The 23,442-nt window shown below is 36.8% G+C and overlaps 1 protein-coding gene and 1 pseudogene across 1 annotated transcript in view; one reads left to right on the top strand and one right to left on the bottom strand.

Moving 5' to 3' along the window:
- ZDHHC17 (zinc finger DHHC-type palmitoyltransferase 17) overlaps positions 1-23,442 on the bottom strand; it is a 97,381-nt gene that overhangs the window by 20,419 nt on the left and 53,520 nt on the right. Inside the window, exons 6-9 of the mRNA XM_056114585.1 lie at positions 23,277-23,341; positions 21,940-22,102; positions 13,004-13,129; positions 567-709 (exon numbers count right to left, since the gene is read on the bottom strand). Of these exons, the coding sequence (XP_055970560.1) occupies positions 567-709; positions 13,004-13,129; positions 21,940-22,102; positions 23,277-23,341 (497 nt within the window). The remainder of the gene's footprint in view (positions 1-566; positions 710-13,003; positions 13,130-21,939; positions 22,103-23,276; positions 23,342-23,442) is intronic.
- On the top strand, positions 1,092-1,897 carry LOC130023996 (tropomyosin alpha-3 chain-like; annotated as a pseudogene).

Here is a 23,442-nt window from a genome sequence, read left to right as displayed (position 1 = left end):
TTTTGTGGGAGTGAGGGTGAGGAGAAGAGGCTGGGCAAACTGTGCTCAGGTGCTGGATTTTGAACAAGGGTTTCAGCCACAGTCACGTGCAAGCAAGCGCCTTATCTCCTATACTCTCTCTGACCCAGGAGTAGAAATTTAAAAATCAAACCTATATGATATGCTTAGATTCTACTCTGCTACTATAAAACTTCTTTCTGAAAACTACATGTGACTGAAGAAAATGTAATTCCTATGGAATGGTTAGCTTAAGTATTACAATTACTTGGGAATAAATGATATGCATATTATGTTGAGAGTTCAACATACTCAAGTCCACTTCATTAAAATGTTTGCAAACTATATTTAGCCTGAAAATTACATTGCAGACTTTTTCACTGAATACACTGTGAGAATAATTCTAATAATGTTTAAAAAAAAACACAACTAAATGACTTGGCATACAAATTTCCTAAAATTCTTTACCTATGAAGATCAAATATAAAGTATTCTAAACATTAAAACATTGATTTTATGTAGGATACAAATTATATTCTTCCATATACGGTTAAAAGTAACTCACTTACTTAGAAAGAAACTGTACCGTAGCCCAAACACCACCATACATTAGCCCCTTAATGAGCCAGGAATCAATATTTAGATCTGCTATAAATCCAACCAGCCAAATAACGAGGAAAGGAGTTCCTAGCATTACTTTCTGCCGAAATTCCTGTACAGGGAAAAGAAAAAAAAATTAGAAATTTCTGCATGTTTCAAATCATCTCATTGTGATCCACTTACAATCTTTGTGAAAACAAGAGGATGATAGTCATCCATTCAAAAATGCATATTATATGTAGGTACTACACAAGATGCTGTTCTGTGTTCTGGTGACAGGCATTGAAACAAAGGGCTACAATTTGTAAAATGATCAAAGAATAAAAATAGGAATGAATCTACATAGAAATAGAAGATAGCAATATCATCTGCTAATCTAGACGGGATAGAAAACCCGTTCAGGAAGTGGAGTGAGGGGTGGCTGGAGCGCTGAGCGCAGGCACAGGCGACTGAGGAGGCAGTGAAGCAGGGTCGGGGGACCATCACCACCATCGATGATCAACACCATCGAGGCAGTGAAGTGCAAGATCCTTAGGTTCCACACCAGCAGGCCAACGACGCGGAGGAGAGGGCCAAGCACCTGCAGCGGGAAGTGGAGGGCGAAAGGCGGGCCCGGGAACAGGCCAAGGCTGAGGTGGCATCCTTGAACCGAAGGATCCAGCTGGTTGAAGAGGAATTGGACCATGCTCAGGAGCGCCTGGCAATGGCCCTGCAAAAGCTGGAGGAAGCTGAGAAAGCAGCTGGTGAGAGCGAGAGAGGAATAAAAGTCACTGAAAACCAAGCTTTAAAACATGAATCAAAAATGGAACTTCAGGAAATTCAACTCAAAGAAGCTAAGCATATTGCAGAAGAGGCAGACGGGAAGTATGAAGAGGTGGCTCGTAAGTTGGTGATTATTGAGGACTACTTGGAATGCACAGAGGAATGGGCTGAGCTGGCCAAGTCCCGTTGCCGAGAGATGAGCAGATCAGACTGATGGACAAGAACCTGAAGTGTCTGAGTGGTGCTGAGCGAGGAAAAGTATTCTCAAAAAGAAGATAAATATGAAGAAGAGATAAACATTTCTTACTGATAAACTCAAGGAGGCAGAGACCCGTGCTGAGTTTGCTGAGAGATTGGTAGCCAAGCTGGAAAAGACAATTGATGATTTGGAAGATAGACTGAAATGCACCAAAGAGGAGCACCTCTGTACACGAAGGATGCTGGACCAGACTCTGCTGGACCTGGATGAGATGTAGAGTCCCCACCCTGCCGCTGCTCCTCCCTCAACCCTGACTTCATCTGAGGCCGGCCCACCAGAAGCTGATTTCTTTAACTGGAAAGCTGCTTTCTCCCTCACTGCCCCTAGCCCCCATCCCACCCTCACTCCCACCCCCGCTGTGTTTTCACCCGAACTGTCTCCACTTCTACCCCAGAGATTCCCTTTGGGCTAGAGGCAAAGCACCTGTAGGAACACTAAGGGAATGTGAGCACAATGCAAAGTGTCTTTAAACCCAAGCACAAAAATTTGCAAGTCTGTAACTGTACCTCATGGTGTTTCACTTAAAAAAAAAAAAAAGCATGTTGTCATGTACACATTTTGTAATTACCCTTTTTTGTTGTGGCAAGCTTTTGTAAGACATTCCAAATCATTCCAAAAAAGAAAAGAAAAAAAAGAAAACCAGTTCATGATAAAATACCATTCACAGCTTCAAAAAAATAGAGGGACAAGGACAAGAATGAATCACGGACTAGTTTTTTCAGGGAAAGAAACCACAGGATGCTTAGTTGAAACAAAGAATAACGAATAAACTTAAAAATAAAACAAAACAAAAAAACTAGAGTCTTACAGTTCACAGAATAGAGTTCAATATGCCTTTGAACACAAATCAAGACATGTGTGCTTTACACCACAGATGTAGTTGTCTCTTTACAGATCTGACGGCATGTCCATACCTGTAAGTATAAATCTATTTACTTCCCTTAACACTGATTACAATTTTTTCTTCAAAAACAATCATCTATTGCCTGTTCCATATAATAGCCCTTCAAAAACTTACTGGCAGCTATTAAGCTTACTGGCAGCTATTAAGTCTCTCAAGTAATCTGAAACGACAAAACTTAAATACCACAACTGGACCTAACACAGCCCTGCATGTAAATACTACTTTCTCCACTCACTACCTTTCTAAAAGCTCAGACCATGTCGCTTTTTTTTTTTTTTTGTTTAGGAAAACAAAAGAGATCTTCCAGGTTGAGTATTTGGGGAGAATGGGATATTTATACTTCCAAATTCTACTATTCCTGAACAATGTCTTAGTAATAAATCAATGATCTAGGGAGTAAGCATATTTGCATAATTCTATGAACTACTCCAGCAACTAGTCGCATCTGAGTACAATGCCCTGGAAACCTCAGATTTAAAGCTCTTGGGCTTCAAGAATAGCTGAGATCAGCACCAGGAGGATTACTCCATAACTTAGAGGCCAGCCGGGTATCCTAGAGGAAAGGGCAGTTCAGATAGAGAAGGGAGCACCAAATAAAGGATGTTTGGAGGATCCTCCCAGGAGGGGAGATGCATGTCGAAAGTAGACTATGGACTGAACATGTTTGCCACTCAATGCCTCTTTTGCAGACCACAACACACAAAAGGAGAGAGAGAACACAGGGGATTGCCCTGCCACAGAGACAGGGGGGATGGGGGGATGGGGGTGGGAGGGATATTATCCATGGTGGTGGAAAATGGGTACTGGTGGAGGGATGGGTATCTGATCATTGTATAATTGAAACCAAAGCACAAAAAATTATAAATTTACCACTGTAAAAAAAAATAAAATAAAATAAAGGGAAAAAAATAAAATAAAATAAAGCTCTTGGGCTTATAACTTGCAGCTACAGAGACTTGGAAGACTGATTCCTTTAACCCTGGAATCTTCTGCTATCACCCTAGTGTCAACACTGCTGATGTTCAAGAACGAACTGCTTCTTAGTGTGGGCAAGTCTCCACATAGCACAGCGGGTAGGGCGTCTGCCTTGCACGCAGCCAACATGGCCGACCCGAGTTCGATTCCTCCGCCCCTCTCGGAGAGCCCGGCAAGCTACTGAGAGTATTCGATATGCCAGACACAGTAACAACAAAGTCTCCAATGGAGACGTTACTGGGCCCGCTCGAGCAAATCGATGATCAACGGGCGGGCCTTTACCTTTACCTTTACCCATGCAATCATAATAACAGATCTTACCCTTTGCTCAGGTTCCCCCGGTAGCTAACATCGTGGCAAATAGCAGTACAATCCCTCACAGGATACTAACAATGACACAGGGAAGTTGCAGAAAATTCCCAACACTACAAGAATCTTCACTGCACTACATGATTGATTCCCTTAAGAGATTGCCTTCTATCACAACTTCCTTCGACAACTCCCTTTAATTTCCTAGGAACTCTCAACCTGTTCTACAATTCTGTTAATTTCAAGAACTTTTTATAAAGTGAATTTTCAGCTTGTAACTTTACAGTAACCCCGCCCCCACCCCACCCCCACCCATCAATTCTTGGGAGATTAATGCAGGTTATTACACTTCCTTTGCTTGATTTAGAATACTTCATGGCATGAATGCACCAGTTTAACCATTTACTAACTAAAAGGCTTTAATTATCATTTGGGGAATGTTATGAACAAAGTTGCTGTAATTATTCCATTCAGGATTTTATGTGAATTTAAATCTTCACTTCTGTGGGATAAATGCCCAAGAGAGCAATTTCTGGGTGATTAAGCTAACTGTCAAGTTAAATTTTTAAAAAGATACCATGAAACTGTTCTGCAGAATGCTGCCTTGTTTTATATCCCTGCCAGTACTGTATGAGTAAGTAACAGTCTGTCTCCATCCTCACCAGCATTTGGTGTTTTCACTTTTTTTAAATTATTCTGACAGGTGTATAAGTCACTCGTTTCTTAAACAGCTAAAGATTCTGAGCATCTTTTTTAATTGTTGTGCAATTTACACCAGCACTGCTCAGGTCCAGTGATGCTCAGGGGCCACTAGGGCCATGTTTATCAGTATTCAAAGAGCCACTCACTGCCAGCAATCAAACCCAGGGCCTCACACATACAACCACATGTGCTTTATAAGTTTTCATGTGCCTGGCAGCCACTTTTACACTATCTTTGGTGAAATCTTTCTTCATGTCTTTAGCCCACTTCCTAAAATGGGCCATTTGATTAACTGCTGAGTTTTTTTTTAAGCTCTTTTAAATGCTCTTTTAAAAGCTCTTTTAAATATATTCTAAGGGAGCACCAAATAAAGGGTGTTTGGAGGATCCTCCCAGGAGGGGAGAGGCATGTCGAAAGTAGACTATGGACTGAACATGTTTGCCACTCAATGCCTCTTTTGCAGACCACAACACCCAAAAGGAGAGAGAGAACACAGGGAATTGCCCTGCCACAGAGGCAGGGGGGGATGGGGGGATGGGGGTGAGGGGAATATTATCCATGGTGGTGGAAAATGGGCACTGGTGGAGGGATGGGTATCTGAGCATTGTATAATCGAAACCCAAGCACAAAAATTGTAAATCTACAACTGTACCTCATGGTGTTTCACTAATAAAAGAAAAAAATATATATTCTAGAAATTAAACTCTAAAACTAGTTCTTTCTGGGTATGTGGATTACTAATAGTTTTCACTATCTGTCATTTCATCCTATTAATAGCTTCCTTTGTAAAACAAGTTTCTAAATCTGACACAATCCAAATAATAATATCTCCTCAGAACTTACCTCTTGACTCTGTGCTCAGAAATCGCTACTGGCAGGTGCATGGGTGACCATCTGTTTGGATATTAAACAGGCTGCCTGCACGCAAGGCAAGTGACTTGCCCACTGTAGAATCTGATACCCTCAACAGTTACTCTTATGTTTGTCAAGTCTAGTCCAACTTCTTTGTATGGGCCTCGATTTTGAAAGTTTCCCCACTTTTTTCCTCGAGATTCTATAATAGTACACTTCACATTTAAGTCTGTGATTAATTTGAGCTCTTATATGAGATCTGAATAAAGGTATATATTATGATTATTATTATTATTATTATCATCATCATCATCATTATTTTGCCTAAGCATGTCCCAAACATTCCAGATAACCCACTGAAATAACTCTCTTTACTTCCACTGAACTGCTTTTATATTTCTGAGAAAAGTGAGTGGGCATGTCTCTTCTGGGGCCTTATTCTGTTCCACTGATCCTCAACAATACCATACAGTCTTGACATTACAGCTTGTACAAAAGGTCTTAAAACTGTAAAGTGATTTTTCTTTTTCAAAACTGTTTTCCTAGGTTCTGTTGCCTTTTCAGAGATATTTTAGAATTATCTTGATTATCCACATAAAAATCTTGCTAGAATTTCAATTGAATCAAAACTATCAATATAAAGACAATGGAAATATCTACAATGCTGAGTTTTCCAATTCATGAACATAGTATGTCTCTCCATGCATTTATCGTTCATATCCTTCATTCACATTAAAAAAAAAAAACCTTAGTGTACTAAGACCATTTATGTTTTGGTTAGGTTTATGCCTTAAAACACATCAGCAATTTCAAGTTGTAGTATCTCCCCCATCACCCGAAAGTGGCTACATCGCCTGAAAGTGGCTCAAGTATAAACAGAATTTTATATATTTCTTATATTCACTAAACTTATAGGAGCTCATTTTCTAGTTCCATGAATCTACTTTGCACAATACAGGAACTGTTTTTATACAGAGAATCATGTCAACCACAAATAAGAATAACTTTATTTCCTCCTTTTAAATAGGGCTTAATTTCCTTTTCTTAATTTAGCTCACTAGAAATAACTTCCAGGCAAGGGCCAGGAATGTAGCTCAGTGACAGTGTTTGCCTTGTATGTGTGGGGCCTTTGGTTCAATACCCAGTGCTGTAAAACTAAAAGCTAAGGAGAAAAAAATCACTTCCAGGCTAATGCTTTATAAGAGCAGAAAGAGGGATATATTTACTTTGCCCAGCAAAAGCATTCTGTCTTCTGTCTTTCACCACTAAGGAAGATGTTAAATGAAGTCTTTAGAGATGCTCTTTATAGAATTCAGGAAGCTCACCTCGTATCCCTACCTGTTTTTAGTGAGTTTTAATCAATAAGTGGATACTGATCTTAATCTAATGCCTTTCTGCATTTTTCAAATGATGTATGTAATCATGAGATAGTTTTCTTCTTTAAACTGTTAAAATAATATACTGAATAATTAAAAAATATAAAATGGGTCTGGCATCCCTGGAGAGGGGAAATCTCACTTGGTAATGATGCATAACCGCTTTTAAATACTGCTTCTTTTATCTATTAATATCTTATTAATGATTCATAGGACATATTGGTCTATAATTTGGTAGGTTTTTTGGTCTGGGTTTGATATTCAACGATATTCATTTGTTGTTATTCCGTCTCTTGCCTACATAAGCAACTCGACTCTTTGTGAAATCAATTTCTTGTAAACGGTACATTGGTGTGTTTATTTTATAATACACATTGCCTATATGTTTATTAATCGGTATATTTAGGTCCTTTATATTTAATGTAATTATTATAGTCTATCTGTGGGGATGTTTTCCTTTTCCTATTGCAAAATTTTTTCAAATTCCAGTCTTATTTACATGTAATGTTCCTCAGTAAAACTCCTTGTATAGCCTTTATAATGGTTGCCATAATTACTGCATTATACAAACATAACTTTTATTTTATGATATTTTTGGCTATCTAGCATAATCTGGAAGAACTAAGAAAGCCTACTGAATTTATCCATAATTTCCTTTACCGGGATACCTCTTTGCATAGCTTGTATAAATGATTACCATAAATATTCATTATATAAATGTAACTTTTATTTTACTGATATTTTTGACTGTCTAGCATAATCTGTAAGAACTAAGAAAGTCTACTGAATTTACCCATAATTTCCTTTACCAGAATTTAATGCTCAAAAGATTTTTGGGGGTTGGGGCTGGAGCAATAGCACAGCAGGTAGGGCGTTTGCCTTGCACGCGGCCGACCTGAGTTCAATTCCCAGCATCCCATATGGTCCCCTGAGGGCCACCAGAAGTAATTCCTGAGTGCAGATCCAAGGAATTACCCCTGTGCATTGCCAGGTGTGACCCAAAAAGAAAAAAAAAAAAAAAGATTTTTTTATTACTTCACTTCTATTTAGAGAACTTATTTTTTTCTTTCAATATAATATTTATTACTACAATAATATTAGCCAGAAAACTCAGTAGCATAGAATGCAGATGCTCCAATAGTTCAATGCAAGGGCCTGAGAATGCCAGGGCTCTGGGTACCAGGAATCACAGGACCGCCTTCAAGGTGCTCAGAAGCAACCAGGGCCACGCACAGTGGTACTCAAGGCCTGGATCCAGGACCACACTCAAGGCACTCGGGGCCTCTAAGGCTGTAGGCAGCAAGGCTATGGGATCTACAGTGTGTCAGAGGCAGAACCAGGGTTGGTTTGGAGAGAACCCCTGTACTCCCTCCATAACCCCTGCTGTATAGATTTTTTCCCCACTGGGTTTCTAAAGGCTTTCATTTTGATGGTTTTCTCTGGTGAATTCCCTAGTGAGTCTATTTTTAATTTTTCATTCTAATTCATCTCTTCCAGATTCATACTTTGTGGTCGCCATGGGTATTTCTGCATCTCTATCAGTATTTCTGCATCTCTCTAATAGTCTTGATTTAGTAATGAGTTGTCATGAAACATATTCTAAATGTTACTTCCTCCTATGTTTTGTTGCCTCAGTTCATTACTATTATATAATAGATATGTATTTAATTCTAAATCATTAGTTATCTTGTTCAAGGTAATTTTATCTTTCTATTATACCTTTACATGAAGAACATATTTCAACTTTTCTTTCAGGGGAGTATAGCACTGGTAACTCCACAGGCTTTTGTTTTGTAAGGGAGACTTTATTTCTTTATCATATTTGAATAGCACTTTTGCGTATTCTTAGCTAAAGTTTTCATCCTTTAGAATTGTGAAGAGGTCATTCCTCTTCTGGGTGCCATTATATTAGTTTTTCCTAGCACCCTTAAAAGTTGTTTTGTTCTTTATTGTTCCCTTTTTATATTTAAACAATTATATTTCTTAAACAGGTCTTTTTGCATTTAGAAATTTATGAGTTCTATCAACTTCCTGAATTTCTGTTCATTTCTTTGGACTAGGGAGTTCTCAGTTCTTATTTTCACTGTTACTTTAAAATTTAATTTTGTTAAACAATATTATCAATATTACCAGTTTATACTCAGGAGTACTGCTATACCATGCCCACTACCAGTGCCAACTCCCTCCACTATTAACCCAGAGTTGATTTCCCCCATCCACCTTATAATCTTCAAATCACAGTTCCATTAATCCTATCTCAGGATCTGATCTCTGTTTCCACAGGAGACTGTCTGATCCTATGTTCTTTTTCTTACTATTCTACATATGACTGAGATGATCTGGTGTTTATCTTATTTTTCTGACTCACTTCACTGGCATGACACCCTCCAATTCCATCCAAGTTACAACAAACTGCAAGATAAAATCTTTTCTCACAGCTCAGTAGTTTTACACTGTGTGTCAATAGACCACATTTGTTTTTATCTCGTCATCTTGTTGGGCATGTGGGTTGTTTCCAGATCTGTTATTGTGAATAATGCTGTGATACATAGGTAGGCATATGGCCCTTTGAATGAGTGTTTTTGTATCTTGTTTACATGCCCAGGAGTGCAATGGCAGGGTCATAATGAAAGCTCTATTCTAATCCTTCATTTTTTGAGGAAGCTTAGTGGGGAAACAAGTTCCAACTTTTTTTTTTGGGGGGGGGGAGCGGCACACCTGACAATGCTTATACCTTTAAACAGTCTTCTGGCACCATTTAGGAGAGAATATACAAAATACAAAACTGATGGCAGTTTACTTACAGTAGGTAAATGGCTTTTTTAAAAGCTTTTATCTTGAGCTGGCTAAACTGCCTCATTTGCGGTTATCTACATATCTCTAGATATCTCTATCAGAGAGATATGCAGCAAAAAAAGAATGAAAAAAAATTCAGGGAATTCACCATGATATCATTCTTAAGGTCCCAAGTTCCCTAGTCCTTCTGTATTCTTCTTTCCCCCAGTGATCTTATATTTGTTTTGTACATAACGCCCAGGTTTTGTAGATAATAATTAAAAGGAGAAACAGGGGAAAGAATATCTACTCAATCATCTCAGGTTTTAATAGTCAATCAACAATATTAAAGACATTAAATTTCTATTGGTATTAAAATGAACACAGGTTTTTTAATACAGAAAATACTAATGTAATGTTTTCCTTCCAATTTACTAATAAGCAACACTTAAATCTCTTTTAGACATTTAAATCATCCTTTAGACAAGGATGTCTGACATTCTCTAATCCTAAAAATCCAAATTTGGGTGTGTGTGAGGGGAAGGGGGATGAATGAGGTGGAATCCAAAAACTTTTAAGACACTTTCCCCAAAATCAACATCCCTATTGTATCTCTGCTACAAAATCCAAAAATACTTTTACTCCTTTTGGAATAACTTATTTTTAGTAAAATAACATTTAGTTCTGGGTGTCACGATTTTCTTGTTTAGTTTTAAATACTGAACATACTTTACAGATTAGCAGATCATGTTCATGACTTAAATTTTTCTAATATGAGACAGGAAAAGATCCAAACTGTTTACATAGCTATAATAACTTTATAGCAATTCCATGTTACTTTTATCTAGTAACCTTAAAAAGAACGTTTTTTGTAACCTTTAAAAACTATTTAAAAAAAAACTATTTATAGGGGCCTGAGTGATAGCACAGTAGAGAAGGCGTTTGCTTTGCAAGCAGCCAACCTGAGTTTGATTCCCGGCATCCATATGATCCCCTCTGAGCACCGCCAGGAGTCACTCCTGAGTACAGAGCCAGGAGTAACCCCTGAGCATCGACAGGTTTGACCCAAAAAACCAAAACAAACAAACAAAAAACCCTCAAAACAAACCCTCCAAACTATTTATAAATAGCACTGTAACACTGTCCTCCTGTTGTTCATCGATTTGCTCGAGCAGGTGGCAGTAATGTTTCTATTGTGAGACTTGTTGTTACTGTTTCTGACATATCGAATATGTCAGGGGAGCTTGCCAGGCTCTACCGTGCGGGTGGGATAATCTCAGTAGCTTGCTGGGCTCTCTAAGAGGGATGGAGGAATCGAACCTGGGTTGGCCATGTGCAAGGCAAACGCCCTACCCGCTGTGCTACAGATTTAAAAATAAAATTTATGTTTTAAAACACTAAAAACACAAAATAGGGGCTGGAGCAACAGCACAGCCAGTAGGGTGTTTGCCTTGCACACGGCTGACCCAGGTTCGATTCCCAGCATCCCATATGGTCCCCCGAGCACCGCCAGGAGTGATTCCTGAGTGCATGAACCAGGAGTAACTCCTGTGCATAGCCAGGTGTGACGCCCCCCCCCCCAAAAACAACCCCCCCAAAAAAACAAAAAACACCCCACAAAATATATACAAAGAGCTAATAAACCTGTGCTCATAATAGTATTCCATTTCATCTTTGCTATAACTTCATATATTAAAACCTATCATTTCCAAAGTCATTCTGACAGTATGTTCAAAAAACTTTCAGAATAACAATCAAAATGAAACAAAGAATACGATTTTCCACAGTAAAATAAAACATTTTTATAAATACTTATATAGTTAGTTCTAACTAGTAACTAGTTATAGCTATAATTAGTTTGACAATAATTATAACACATTAGCCATTTCACTCAAAACTGATCTAATTTCTAGACTAGTGAGCAATATCAAAGAAAATAAACAATAAAGCATCTTCTATAACCATATCTCACAGTGACATAAAAGAGCTGATACAACATGCAAAACTGCTTATTATTCTCAAGTATGCAGTTGAGAACAGAAGTCTGATGTCTAAGTAATGGCAATGAACTTTCCAGGTTATTCAGGAAGTCTGAGTTCTTCTACAAGTAAGATATTTTCATATAAGTTTCACATTATTATTTTACTACAATAAACATTTTCACATTATTAAGCAGTATAACCAGTAAAATAGAGCAAGACACATAAAACAGTACTAAAGACTAAATGTTATTCAAGCTGCTAACACAAAAATTTAGCAAATATCTTGGGTTATTACTACAAAAAGACTGTCGGCTAATTTTTCCCTTTTAGGAATTTTGTGCTCTTTGGAAGAAATATTCAAAGTTTTGGAAACATTATTATTTATAATTAGACATTTGCATCAAGGCATAGATTTAAAACTAAAAATATATGGCAGACCTAAACTGGGCTTTCTATAAAGAAAAGCAAAGAGGTTTCTTTCTTTTAAGAAAATATTAACATATCACAAAATATGGAAAGCTTAATTAGAGCTACAGTTAATAGTAACTTGAAAAGACAGCATTGGGATGTTAATCAGAATGTGTTACTACTAACTAATCAATGTACTTGGACAGAAAATTTCATTCACCTTTATCTTTTTATTACTTAATAAAGGCCAGCTGACTCAATGACCAATTTACTTACATCACTAAATTTAGTGCTTATGGAGATTCACACAATTTCACAGAAACCCATCATTCTTAATTCTCAGATAACACAAATAGGCCATTAACCAAATAAGCAGAGCCTGAGAAACTTTGCTCTCTACCTTCATTTTATTCTGGGTGAAATGTTATTTTAATAATTATACTGGGTCTTGCAAATAGCCGCCTGGGTTCAATCCCCGGCACCACATAAAGGCCCCTGAACACTGCCAAGAGTGAACTCTGAGCACAGCCAGATGTAGCCTCAAAACAAAAATACACTGGGGTTGGGGATTATGACACAAGTGGTACTAAACATTTTGCATATGGCAGGTCCTGGTTTGATCCGCCAGCATTGCACAGATCCACAACCTGCTTACCACTGGATATGGCCATAGGGGCACCAAACATCTCTGGGAATAGCCCTGTACCAATTCCACATCTCAGCATCAAAAAAGGAAGCCCAGGGGCTAGAAAAATAGCACAGCAGGTAGGGTGATTACCTTGCATGCAGCCAACCCGGGTTCAATTGCCAGCATCCCATATGGTCCCCTGAGCACCGCCAGGGGTAATTCCTGAGCGCAGAGCCAGGAGGAAACCCTGTGCATTGCCAGGTGTGACCCAAAAAAGCAAAAAAAAAAGGAAGCCCAATACGTGGAGTGGTGCTGGAGGCACTGGGTGCCACAGATTGGAATAGCCCCACAACCAACAAAACAAGACCAATGCCAAAATTAAAGGCTCTCAATAGTCATGATAAGAAAGCATGCCTATGAATCCTACTTAAAAACACTATTGATTCCTATATCAATTTTCAACCATGAATTTACCTTATCAGCTTTTAATTTTCTAAGAAAAGATGGATTGTCATATCCTTTTGCTTGCCTTGCCTCTTGTAAATGGTTGATCATCCACACATTTTTTCTCTGTTTTGCCAAATCAAGTGCAGATTCACCCTGAAAATAAGTAGATGATATACACATTAAGAACAAAAGAAAACAAAATATTTTAATAATTTACTTGTAAGCCACCCCACAGTTAATTGGCTGTGCTATGAGTTCATTGCTTATACATAAGCAAAGTAAATTACTGAAAGAATCTAAATCATGATTTTCCATTCAAAGAAAAATCAGCAAATGTATTTTTGAATCATACACTATAATCATACTTTTGCTTGCATTTTATCTTATGTTAAAGTAAATCAAAAGGTAGGTACTTTAACACCTGCTGGATCAGAGACTATCTAATTAGAGTTGTCAGTTATTTTATATAACTATACATTTCATTAGTAATAGTAATTGCTACAAAATGTTTTCCTGTAACACCAAATTGCCAATTTTTTTTGTTCAATTTCAGTGATAAGTCTGTAGAAGGGAGAGGAAAGAAAAAGAAACAGCACTTCTATCGCTTCTACTGTCATACTAGCATTTTTGATCTAAAATTTGTTTACCTATCCAAACATTCCCCAAAAATAAGAGCAGTAACCAAAACTTGTGAAACTCAAACGATGGACTTGAAGCTCTCAAGAACACCAAGGCAAGTAAGATAAAAAGAATGAAAAATGGTTTAAAGGAAGTTAAGAAACAAGAAATAAACAGCTCCAATAATAATCTGTTTCTTTTTTCTTTTTCAATTTTAGAAGTTTATTTCTCCTTTTGAAAATTAAGATACCTACATTTCTATTCTATTTAATATTTTCTACTGTATTTCTTTTTACTTTTTTTTTGGGGGGGGCACCAAACCTGGGGCATTATACATGTGAAGTAGGGGCTGTACCTCTGACCTACATCCTCAATCCCTCTTTTTAAATTGTAGTTTAGGTAATGTGATAAGAGAGTGTTAACATTCATGGTTTTGATGTCCAAAGTCACTGCATCATCTCCACCACTGTCCTGTGTCAGTGCTGGTCCATCTTTTCCTTACCCAACTTTCCCTCACACCTAAGTACTCTCAGTTCTGCCATCAAAGGTCAAGGGTTTGTCATTCTTCTATTCTATCGTACTCCCTGATTTTTTCGATATAGCATTGATCATTGATGAGTGAGATCACGCAGTATTTGTTCTCCTCCTTCTGACTGATTTCACTTAGCACAATGCCCACCAGTTCCATTCTAGTTGCCACAGACAACACAGTATCATCTTTTCCTATAGCTTCGCAGCATTCCATAATGTGTGTGTATATCACAAACTCTGTATTAATTCATCTGCCCCAACCTCTATTTTATTAAACAGGAAAATGGTGCTAAAGTTGTTTCCCAATTCAGGAATATACAGTTTATAATTACTTTTAAAAAGAAGAAAAAACTGAAATTTTTGTTTTAAAAAACAAAATGACAAATTGAGTCTTTCTTGGAATACCTTATGAGAAAGAAACTATCAAGTGTAAGTACAGTTTAAATAAAAATAAAAAGCACTGAAAAATATTAGCACACCACCAACAACAACAACTACACGACAACAAATAGCCCAATTAATCCTTCTTCTTTTTTTTAAGCTTGAGGGTCGCCTGAGCAGACTCAAGTGAGCTGACAGACTGGCCATTTATTCAATACAGTATTGCTCCAATTAATTCTTTAGTAAAAAGATGACAGTGTAAAAAAAACAGTATTTTAATGAGGAATGGGCTGATCAAGGTTAGTTTTCCACAGATAGGGTTATTTACTTCAAAATATCTCCTTACCTAATCAAAAATCCTATCACCTGAGTTTTCAAAACCAGCTAAATAATCCAAACTATAAATATTACCTGAATAAAAGCAATCCCTTGAGTAACAACTCCCAGAGAATATCCTGCAGTTGCCTCGGTCCAGCTGAGCATCCCTTCCACTAGAGGGCCATGTGACACCTAAGGATTGCCTAGATAAAAAGATGGAGGGAGCTTTAAAAAAATCTTTGAACTATTCCTCTAGTCTTCTGGCTATTTTTATAGAGTTCTTTTATTCAGCTGGCAAAATAAATAAGCAATTAATTTAAAAATTACACTAAAGACCAGGTTTCAAAATTAAGTCTATATTTGATCACTCCATGTCAGTCAAAAGAGCAAGTGATAATAAAAATAGTTAACAATAAGAACCATGGAGCATTTATAGACTAAGTAATTGGTAATAAAGAAATTCCTCAAGGGTGAGAGATAAGCATTATGGCTAGGTGAATAATGACTTATTTTCCTATGTGAGGCTAATCCTAGGACTGAAAGTAAAGAAAAAGTGTTCCTTGGAGTCCATCAAGGTTGAGGTAATGAAAATTATTTTCTGAAACAGTTTTTTAAACCTCATTTTAAGAAACTATGTAAAAGTCTTTCAGCACCTTAACAAAGTTCAGCAAGTTTACATTTTGTAACAAACTATTATGTGCTTTGAATCTTAGAAAGAATAATTATATTTGGACAGTATTAGCGATTAATCATCCATTTAAAACTCAGTTCATCTGTGTAAACCAAAAAGCACATCCTAAGGGGAGGGTAAAAGATTAGTTTTGAAAAATTCACACTTTAGGGACTGGAGATTACAGTACAATGGGTAAGATGCTTGCCATGCATATGGCTGATGTATGTTTGATCCCTGGCATCCTATATAGTCCCCAGAGCCTTCCAGGAGTGATGCCAGAGTACAAAGCCAGGAGTAACTCCTGAGCATTGCTGGGTGTAGCCCCCCAAAAGAGAACAAAACGAAAACTCAAAATTGAGATGGTACCATAAAAAGTGGGGTTATTTTGTAGGTAGTTAAAAAAAAACACTTCAGTATTTCAAATCACTTTACATTTCCCTATTGGTATTTACACTTAGACTCACAGTTCTACAAAACTATTATCTAGGCCACTGCTCTTACATTTGAATCATATATGATGAAAACTATTAATCCTTTCCCCAAAAAGTGTTTTTTGCATATCTTTAACAATTTCAGGGACCTATGGATCTATCTAGTATCTACTAGTGGATCCCAGATTAAGAATTTCTAATCTAGCATTCAGTCACCTCTAATCCTTTTATAGGATCAAAATAGCCACTTAAAATTAACTTCACTTAATATTTTCTCCAAAATGAGTTTCAGCATATTATGATTTGAAATCATTTAATTTTTTAATAGAAATGACTTCTAATTAAAATAATTACATGGGTAAATATCTGGTTAATATAAAGACAGATTGCTAAGAGGCTAAAGTCAATCTTATCTGGGAAATAATATCGATCTATAGCCACTATAACTACTATAAATAATACAAAATATAATTTTTATACATTTGAATATTATTTTTACTAGTTACTTAAGTTGTAACTATAGTACAAAATTGTAGGCCCCCAAGTAGCGCTCCGAGGCTCAGGGCCACTCCTGGTTATCTGCTGTGAGGCTAGATAGCTCCAGGTTACTTCATGCTCTAAGTCACTATATCAGCTGAACTCTTTTCTAAGATTTAAAATTTAAATAAGGGAAAAATGTAGTGAAAATATTCAATTTGTCAGGCTCCTGAACAAAGTATTCAAGTTGATTTTACTTTAAGAAACTGTTCCCTGGTTGGACTTATACTGTATCAGATAAAATATAGTACACCAAAAAGAAATAATATATTAAACTAATGTTTTTGATAAAAATTTCAAATTTTATTTCAAACACTATTGCAATTTATTTTTACTTGACCAGTTTGACATTTGACATTCCACATTAAAAAGCTTCTACCTCAAATTTTATCAGACTAAAATTAAATCCATGTCACCTTCACCCCATTTATCTTTCTTCAAATCCTCAGTCTTTCCATGAGATAATCATTCGAAGCACAATCAATTTCATCAATGTTTTCTTTAATCTAAAGCTAGCTTTCAGTTTCTAAACAATCATTTTCAAATTCACTGACCAATTCTCTCCATGTCTACTTCCATTCTCATGGCCCACACTGCCATCACTGCTTCTCTGATTTATCACAAAAGCCTAACTAGTACATACAGCAAACCAAAGTAATCCTTTAAAAATACCTGAAACCCAAAAGCACATTATGTAACTGGCCGACACTCATTCTTGTAATTTCCTCTCATGACTCATCTAGCACCTGCCTGTCTCAGTGCTTTGGCCCTCATTCACTGTGCAGTCTAGGCTGTCCTTCTATCTGCACCTTTGACACAGAAAGACTATTCCTGACCACAGGTTTTGCACTTGAGGGTTCCTCTATATGCCAAGTTTTTAAGCCACTTATCTTTGTACTACCAGTAATCCCTACGCATGCAAATGTTGGCTGGCAGAGAGGCACTGCCAGAACACTCTCACTTGATGTGGTTCCCTCTGTTCTCACCACCAACTCCCCATTTGCACTGTGTGATTTTTTTAATTTTAATTATCATTTCCTCAACAAGGGTTCAGTTCTAAGAGAATAGGGACTTCGTGTCTTGAATAATGTGACTTCCACGTAGTGAACAAATATCTGTTGAAATAACTAACAAAAGCCTTCTATTAAAAGGCAGTGATTATACTCAAGTGCATTAACAATGCCAAATTCCAGGAGAAAAGGCAACTACTACTTATTTCACAATTTTTATCAGATAAAATGCACCACATTTTAAAACTATCCATTTTTTCATCAATTTGGATAAAAATATTTTTACAATGAAAATGTTTTCTAAGCACGTGATACTATACTTACAAAATCCTAAAGATTACAAAAAAAAAGCTCCTTAGAAACAGTAGGTTTGTATAGTAAAGTGGCAAGCGGCTACAAAATCAACACCCAAAAGTCCGTGGCTTTTCTATATACAAATAATGAAAGAGAAGAAAGATATTTTTTAAAAAATCCTGTTTACAATGATGCCTCAGAAAATTAAGTACCGGGCTGGAGCGATAGCATGGCGGATAGGATGTTTGCCTTGCACGTGGCCAATCCATTTCAATTACCAGCATCCCATATGGTCTCCCCGAGCACTGCCAGGAGTAATTCCTGAGTGCATGAGCCAGGAGTAACTCCTGTGCAGCACCGGGTGTGAACCAAAAAAAAAAAGAAATACCAAAAAAATAAAAAGGGCACATGAAAAAATGTTCTACATCACTAATCGTCAGGGAGATATAAATCAAAACAATGAGATACCATCTAATACCACAGAGACTGGCACATATCAAAAAGAACAAGAACAACCAGTGCTGGTGTGGATGTAGGGAGAAGGGGAGTATTGTTGGTGGGAATTCCAAGTGGTCCAGCACTTCTGGAAAATAATATGGGCATTCCTCAAAAAACTAGAAATTGGGCTTCTATATAACCCAACAATACCACTTCTGGGAATATATTCCTAGGATGCAAAAAAACAGAGTAGATATGACATTTGCATTTGTATGTTCATTGCAGCACTGTTGACAATAGCCAGAATCTGGAAACAACCCAAATGTCTGAGAACAAACAACTAGTTAAAGAAACTTTGATACATCTACACAATGGAATACTAAGCAGTTATTAGAGAAAAAAAAATGAAGTCATGAAATTTCCTTCTAAGTGGATGGATACGAAGAATATGCTAAGGGAAATGAGTCAGAAAGAGAGGGACAGACATAGAATGACTGCACTCATTTGTGGAATATAAAGTAACATATTATGAGACTAACACCAAGAACAGTAGAGATAAGGGTCAGGAAGACTGCTCGTAGTTGGAAGCTTGCCTCACAAGCTGAGGGAGAAGGCAGCTGGAACAGAGAAGGGATCACTAGGTCAATGATGGTTGGAGGGATCACTCCGGATGGGAGATGTGTGCTGAAAGTAGATAAAGGATCAAACATAATGGCCTCTCAGTATCTGCATTGCAACCATAACGCCCAAAAGTAGAGAGAGAGATTAAGAGGGAAATTGTCTGACATAGAGGTAGGGGGTAGGGTGGGTGGGGATGTTGGGAGAGACATTGGGGACATCGGTGGTGGAAAACGTACATTGGTGGAGGAATAGGTGTTCAATCATTGTATGACTGAAATTCAATCATGGAAGTTTTGTAACTATCTCATGGTGATTCAATTAAAAAAAAAAAGCAAAAAGAAAATGTTTCCTAAGCAACTCCTAGACATTCACGAATCACGAATCTCCTAGACATTGTTGCTTAAAAAAAAATTCATTATTTTATTTAAAAATAATGTCCTTGGGCCACAGAGATAATACAGTGAGCTAATATAGTGGGTAGGGGGCTTGCTTTGCACATGTTCAACTCAGTCTTGACCCCTGGTACCACATGTGGTCCCCTACATCATGATCCCTGTACACAGAGCCAAGACTGAGTCCTCAGCACCACAGGGCAAGCCCCCCACCTCACAAAAAAACAATAAAAATAGTATCACCCCAGAAGCTACCAGGTATTGCATTTAACCTAACATTTTTGAAAAATCAACTGCCAATCTTAATTATGTGTCAGATAAAACATTAATAAAAGTAACTAACAAAACATGATTTTAAATTTTAAAAGGTATAAAGATCATTAATTAGCCAAAAATACTTGATATTCACATGAACTGCTTTAATCAAAGAAGCTATATTCCAGCTTATCCTATTTTTGCATAATCTAATTCATATGCCCAAACCTACATAGTACTAAAAATATAAGACTGACACCATCTAAAGTATTTCAAATATTCTCTGCACTTACCATTACATGTCTGTTAAAGTTTATCACGGATAAGTCTTAGACTAATCTAAAGGCTAATATGTAGTGCAAGTGTTCAATATATTTTTGAAAAGATGTTAAACTTATAGACTGCAATTTATTCTCACGTAAAAATCATGATCAAATATAAGTTATCTAAGACTCTGTGTGGATAGAAGATGTTTTAAAATGCTTTAAAATATAGACTATCAGTTTCAAATTCCAGAATGTGTAGTCCTCTGTAATTCTTTGGCATTACTGTAATTTGAACATACTGTTGGCACACTTGGTAGAAAGTCTACTGAGATTCACCTTACCATAGTGAAATGCATTCTTTTTTTTTAAACTAATGTGAAATGTATAAATATCTTGACAAGTATATCTGGGGTATAGCCGGTTTAGCAATCACTGGTGGCAAGAAGAAAAATAACATTCTAAAGCACTTCAGGACCAGAGAGATGATTCTAGGAAGCGAAGAGCATGTTTTGCCCCGGGCTCAATCCCTTACACTGCAGTGTCCCCCAGCACTCCCAGGGGTCTGACCACTGAGCACCCAGCCAAGAGCAGCCCCCTCCACGCACTGCCAGTTATAGTCCCAAAATAAATAAATAAAGCGCAATTCAACTAAGAAAATATAAAGAAATATAATCTTTTTCTTTTTGGAATGCTGGTCAAATTTAGCCAAACTCACTACAGGTCTTCAGGTTAGCTTAATTTACTAATTACAATGGTAGAAACTTTTCAAAGCTTTGTGTTGAAAAACACTTGGCAACGCAACTATTTCTTTCATTTCACCAATACAGTAATTTTAAAAAGGAAGAGGGTTTTTTTTATTGTTACTTTTTTTTTTTAAGGGAACGGTCTTATAGGTAAAACTCAAGACAAGACAGAACTTCTTTCAAGTCAGACAAAAAATGCCAGAGCATCCATCATGTACTTAGGCATAATGGTATGCGTACTTTATTCTTTCCTTGTTTTGGGTTAGGTACTTGTCTATTCTGATCACTTTGCACAGGGACAAAAGAAAACTTAAAATTGAAAAAGAGAAATAAAAAATATGTGGTTTTCTTAATTATAGCAGCCAATGAAATACTGAATACCTACTTTTAACTGAATATTTTTAACTAGATTCATTTCCAGAAAGTGGCTATCTAAGAGCATCCATGTACAACAGTCTGAGCTATTTTATTTTAATAATGCAACTTTCTTCTCTTAAATAAATCAAATAAAGAAATAATAATCATTGAAATAAATATAGATGCCCTGATCCAGCAGGAGATAACCTACTTTCTGATTACCATTTTCGATCCCTGTGGGGGTCAATCCGCTCTCATATTTAGTTGGCATAAAAGCCTTAGAATTTAGAGAAACTTAACTAGAAATTACTATGTTTCTTGCTGGAATTAAGAAACACTTGTTGATTGGGAAAAGGTTACCTACAAGTATACATTATTAAAAGACAGTCTAAAGTCAAATCACAGAATTGCTGAAAGACAAGGTGGCAAATCTTGAGTCTTTAAAAAATTAGACTGGTTATTAACACTAACAATTTTCTTGCAAGGATTCATAAAATACAAAGTTTCAAATGTTAGGAGAGTAAATGTTAATTATGCTTTGCTCCTAAGATAAGTAAGTTCTCCCTAGCTTAGTTGAGCACTGGATAGGAGAGGAGATTTCCTCTAAACATCATAAAAGTATTCAAATTTTCAAGAGTTGACATCTGAAAAGGGACAGTAAGAGACAAAGTCAAAGAATTACTAGAAGTTCCCACTCCACACACTGTGGTTTAACCACAAATTTGTAATTGTCTGTAATAACATTCCTAAAGAAACAGAAAAGTATCCCTTTCTGCTACCAAAAACATAATTTTTTTAAAAAAATCAAAGAAACAGCAAATAAAAAAACCAGACTGTCCTAATTTTCAAAAACCAGTAAGAATTCACTAAAGGAAAAAAAAAAAAAGAATTCACTAAAGAAATGTCCACGAAAATCTGAAAATTAGTTGAATACCAAAAGATGAAAATCAATCTTGCAAAATAAGTCCCTGCGTGGAAGCAAAAGATAAAGCAAAGTTTCCTCTATCTTTGACAGTTCATGAAAAAGCTGTTTAATTAAGGAGGTCACATTTTACTAAAGACATTTCATAAAGCATAATTAAAACAGATTTTTTTTACCTTGATATTCTGGGCATCAACATTAGCTCCTGCTTCCAGAAGTAGACTAATGACTGTGGTATTCCCTGCTAGTACTGCCCAATGCAAAGCAGTGTTTTTGTGATACTTGTCACCAAGGTTAACTGAAACATTGAATGTTAAAAGCAATCTAGTTGGATCCACACTGAAAAGGAAAAACAAAAAACAAAAAACAACAACAACCCTAATTTCAATTATAGAAATCATTACAGGCACTAAACTGATTGTGGCTGCATTAAAATTTCATCTTGGAACACATCTATTCTAACCTACATTCAACTTTATAACCAATAATGAGACAGCATTATAATATGAGGTACTAAATATGTGCAATACCATATTGTTCCAAGAGCAGGTTACTTGGCCCTGGCATTTTCTATTTTTGATAAACTAATCTCATTTAATATCTATACAAACAATAAAAACTATGTTTGGACTGTCTCAAAAATACTTAAAGCAACTATTATATATATAAGAATTTCTAATATGCAAGTCACATGAAAAAATAACTTTTCATTCTTTTTGTTTTTTCGGCCATGCTCGGCTGAGCTTAGGCGTTACTCTTTTATTAAAAAAACTATTTATTATTTATTTATTCTGCTTTTTGGGTCACACCTGGTGATGCACAAGGGTTACTCCTGGCTCTGCACTCAGGAGTTACTCCTGGCAGTGCTCAGGGGACCATATGGGATGCTGGGAATCGAACCCGGGTCAGCCGCGTGCAAGGCAAATGCTCTACCCCCTGTGCTATCTCTCCAGCCCCTTAGGCTTTACTCTTAACCCCTGCACTCAGGGATCATTCCTGGCAGGGATCAGAGATGATATGTGATGCTAAGAATCAAATCTGGTTCAGGCACATGTAAGACAAGCACTTTATCTGCTAACTAGCTCTCCAGGCAAAAAAAAATTCCTTTTTTTGGGGGGGGGGGCAGGAGGGGGGAAGGAAGTGGCTTCTTGGCCACACTGGGCAGTGCTCAGTGCTTACTCCTGGTTCTGCACTCAGGGATCACTCTGGGAAGAGCTCAGGGGGCCATATGGGGTGCCAGAAATTGAACTGAGGTCAGTCATGTGCAAGGCAAGTGCCCTACTGTATTATCTTTCCAGCCCCTTTACTTTTTAGAACATAAAAATAATACCTAAAAGATTAAAGACACTAAAATTATCAAACTACAAGAGACTCAAACATTCCAAAAGGTCATGTTACATATTACATACTTAAAAGAAATCAAGTATAATGAAGTAATATTAAATGCTTTTTCTCATCATTATCTTAATTTGATTAGCTAGAAATTAATGATTGTTTTAAGATGATTACATACCTGTGTGTCCTATAAGCTGCCCACATTAAAGGTGTCATTCCATTCTGATCCATCATATCTACATCCTGATTTAAAAAAAAAATCATGAAGTCAACATTACATTAAGTTCTTAGCAATTTTCCTTGGAAGCATCTAATTTATATATCACAGAAGTTATGATAATTTC

The sequence above is a fragment of the Sorex fumeus genome, unplaced genomic scaffold (assembly GCF_029834395.1).
Source record: "Sorex fumeus unplaced genomic scaffold, SorFum_2.1 ptg000003l, whole genome shotgun sequence".
NCBI lineage: Eukaryota > Metazoa > Chordata > Mammalia > Eulipotyphla > Soricidae > Sorex > Sorex fumeus.
The sequence above is the reverse complement of the archived record's forward strand: the minus strand, read 5'-3'. Positions and strand labels throughout refer to the sequence as shown.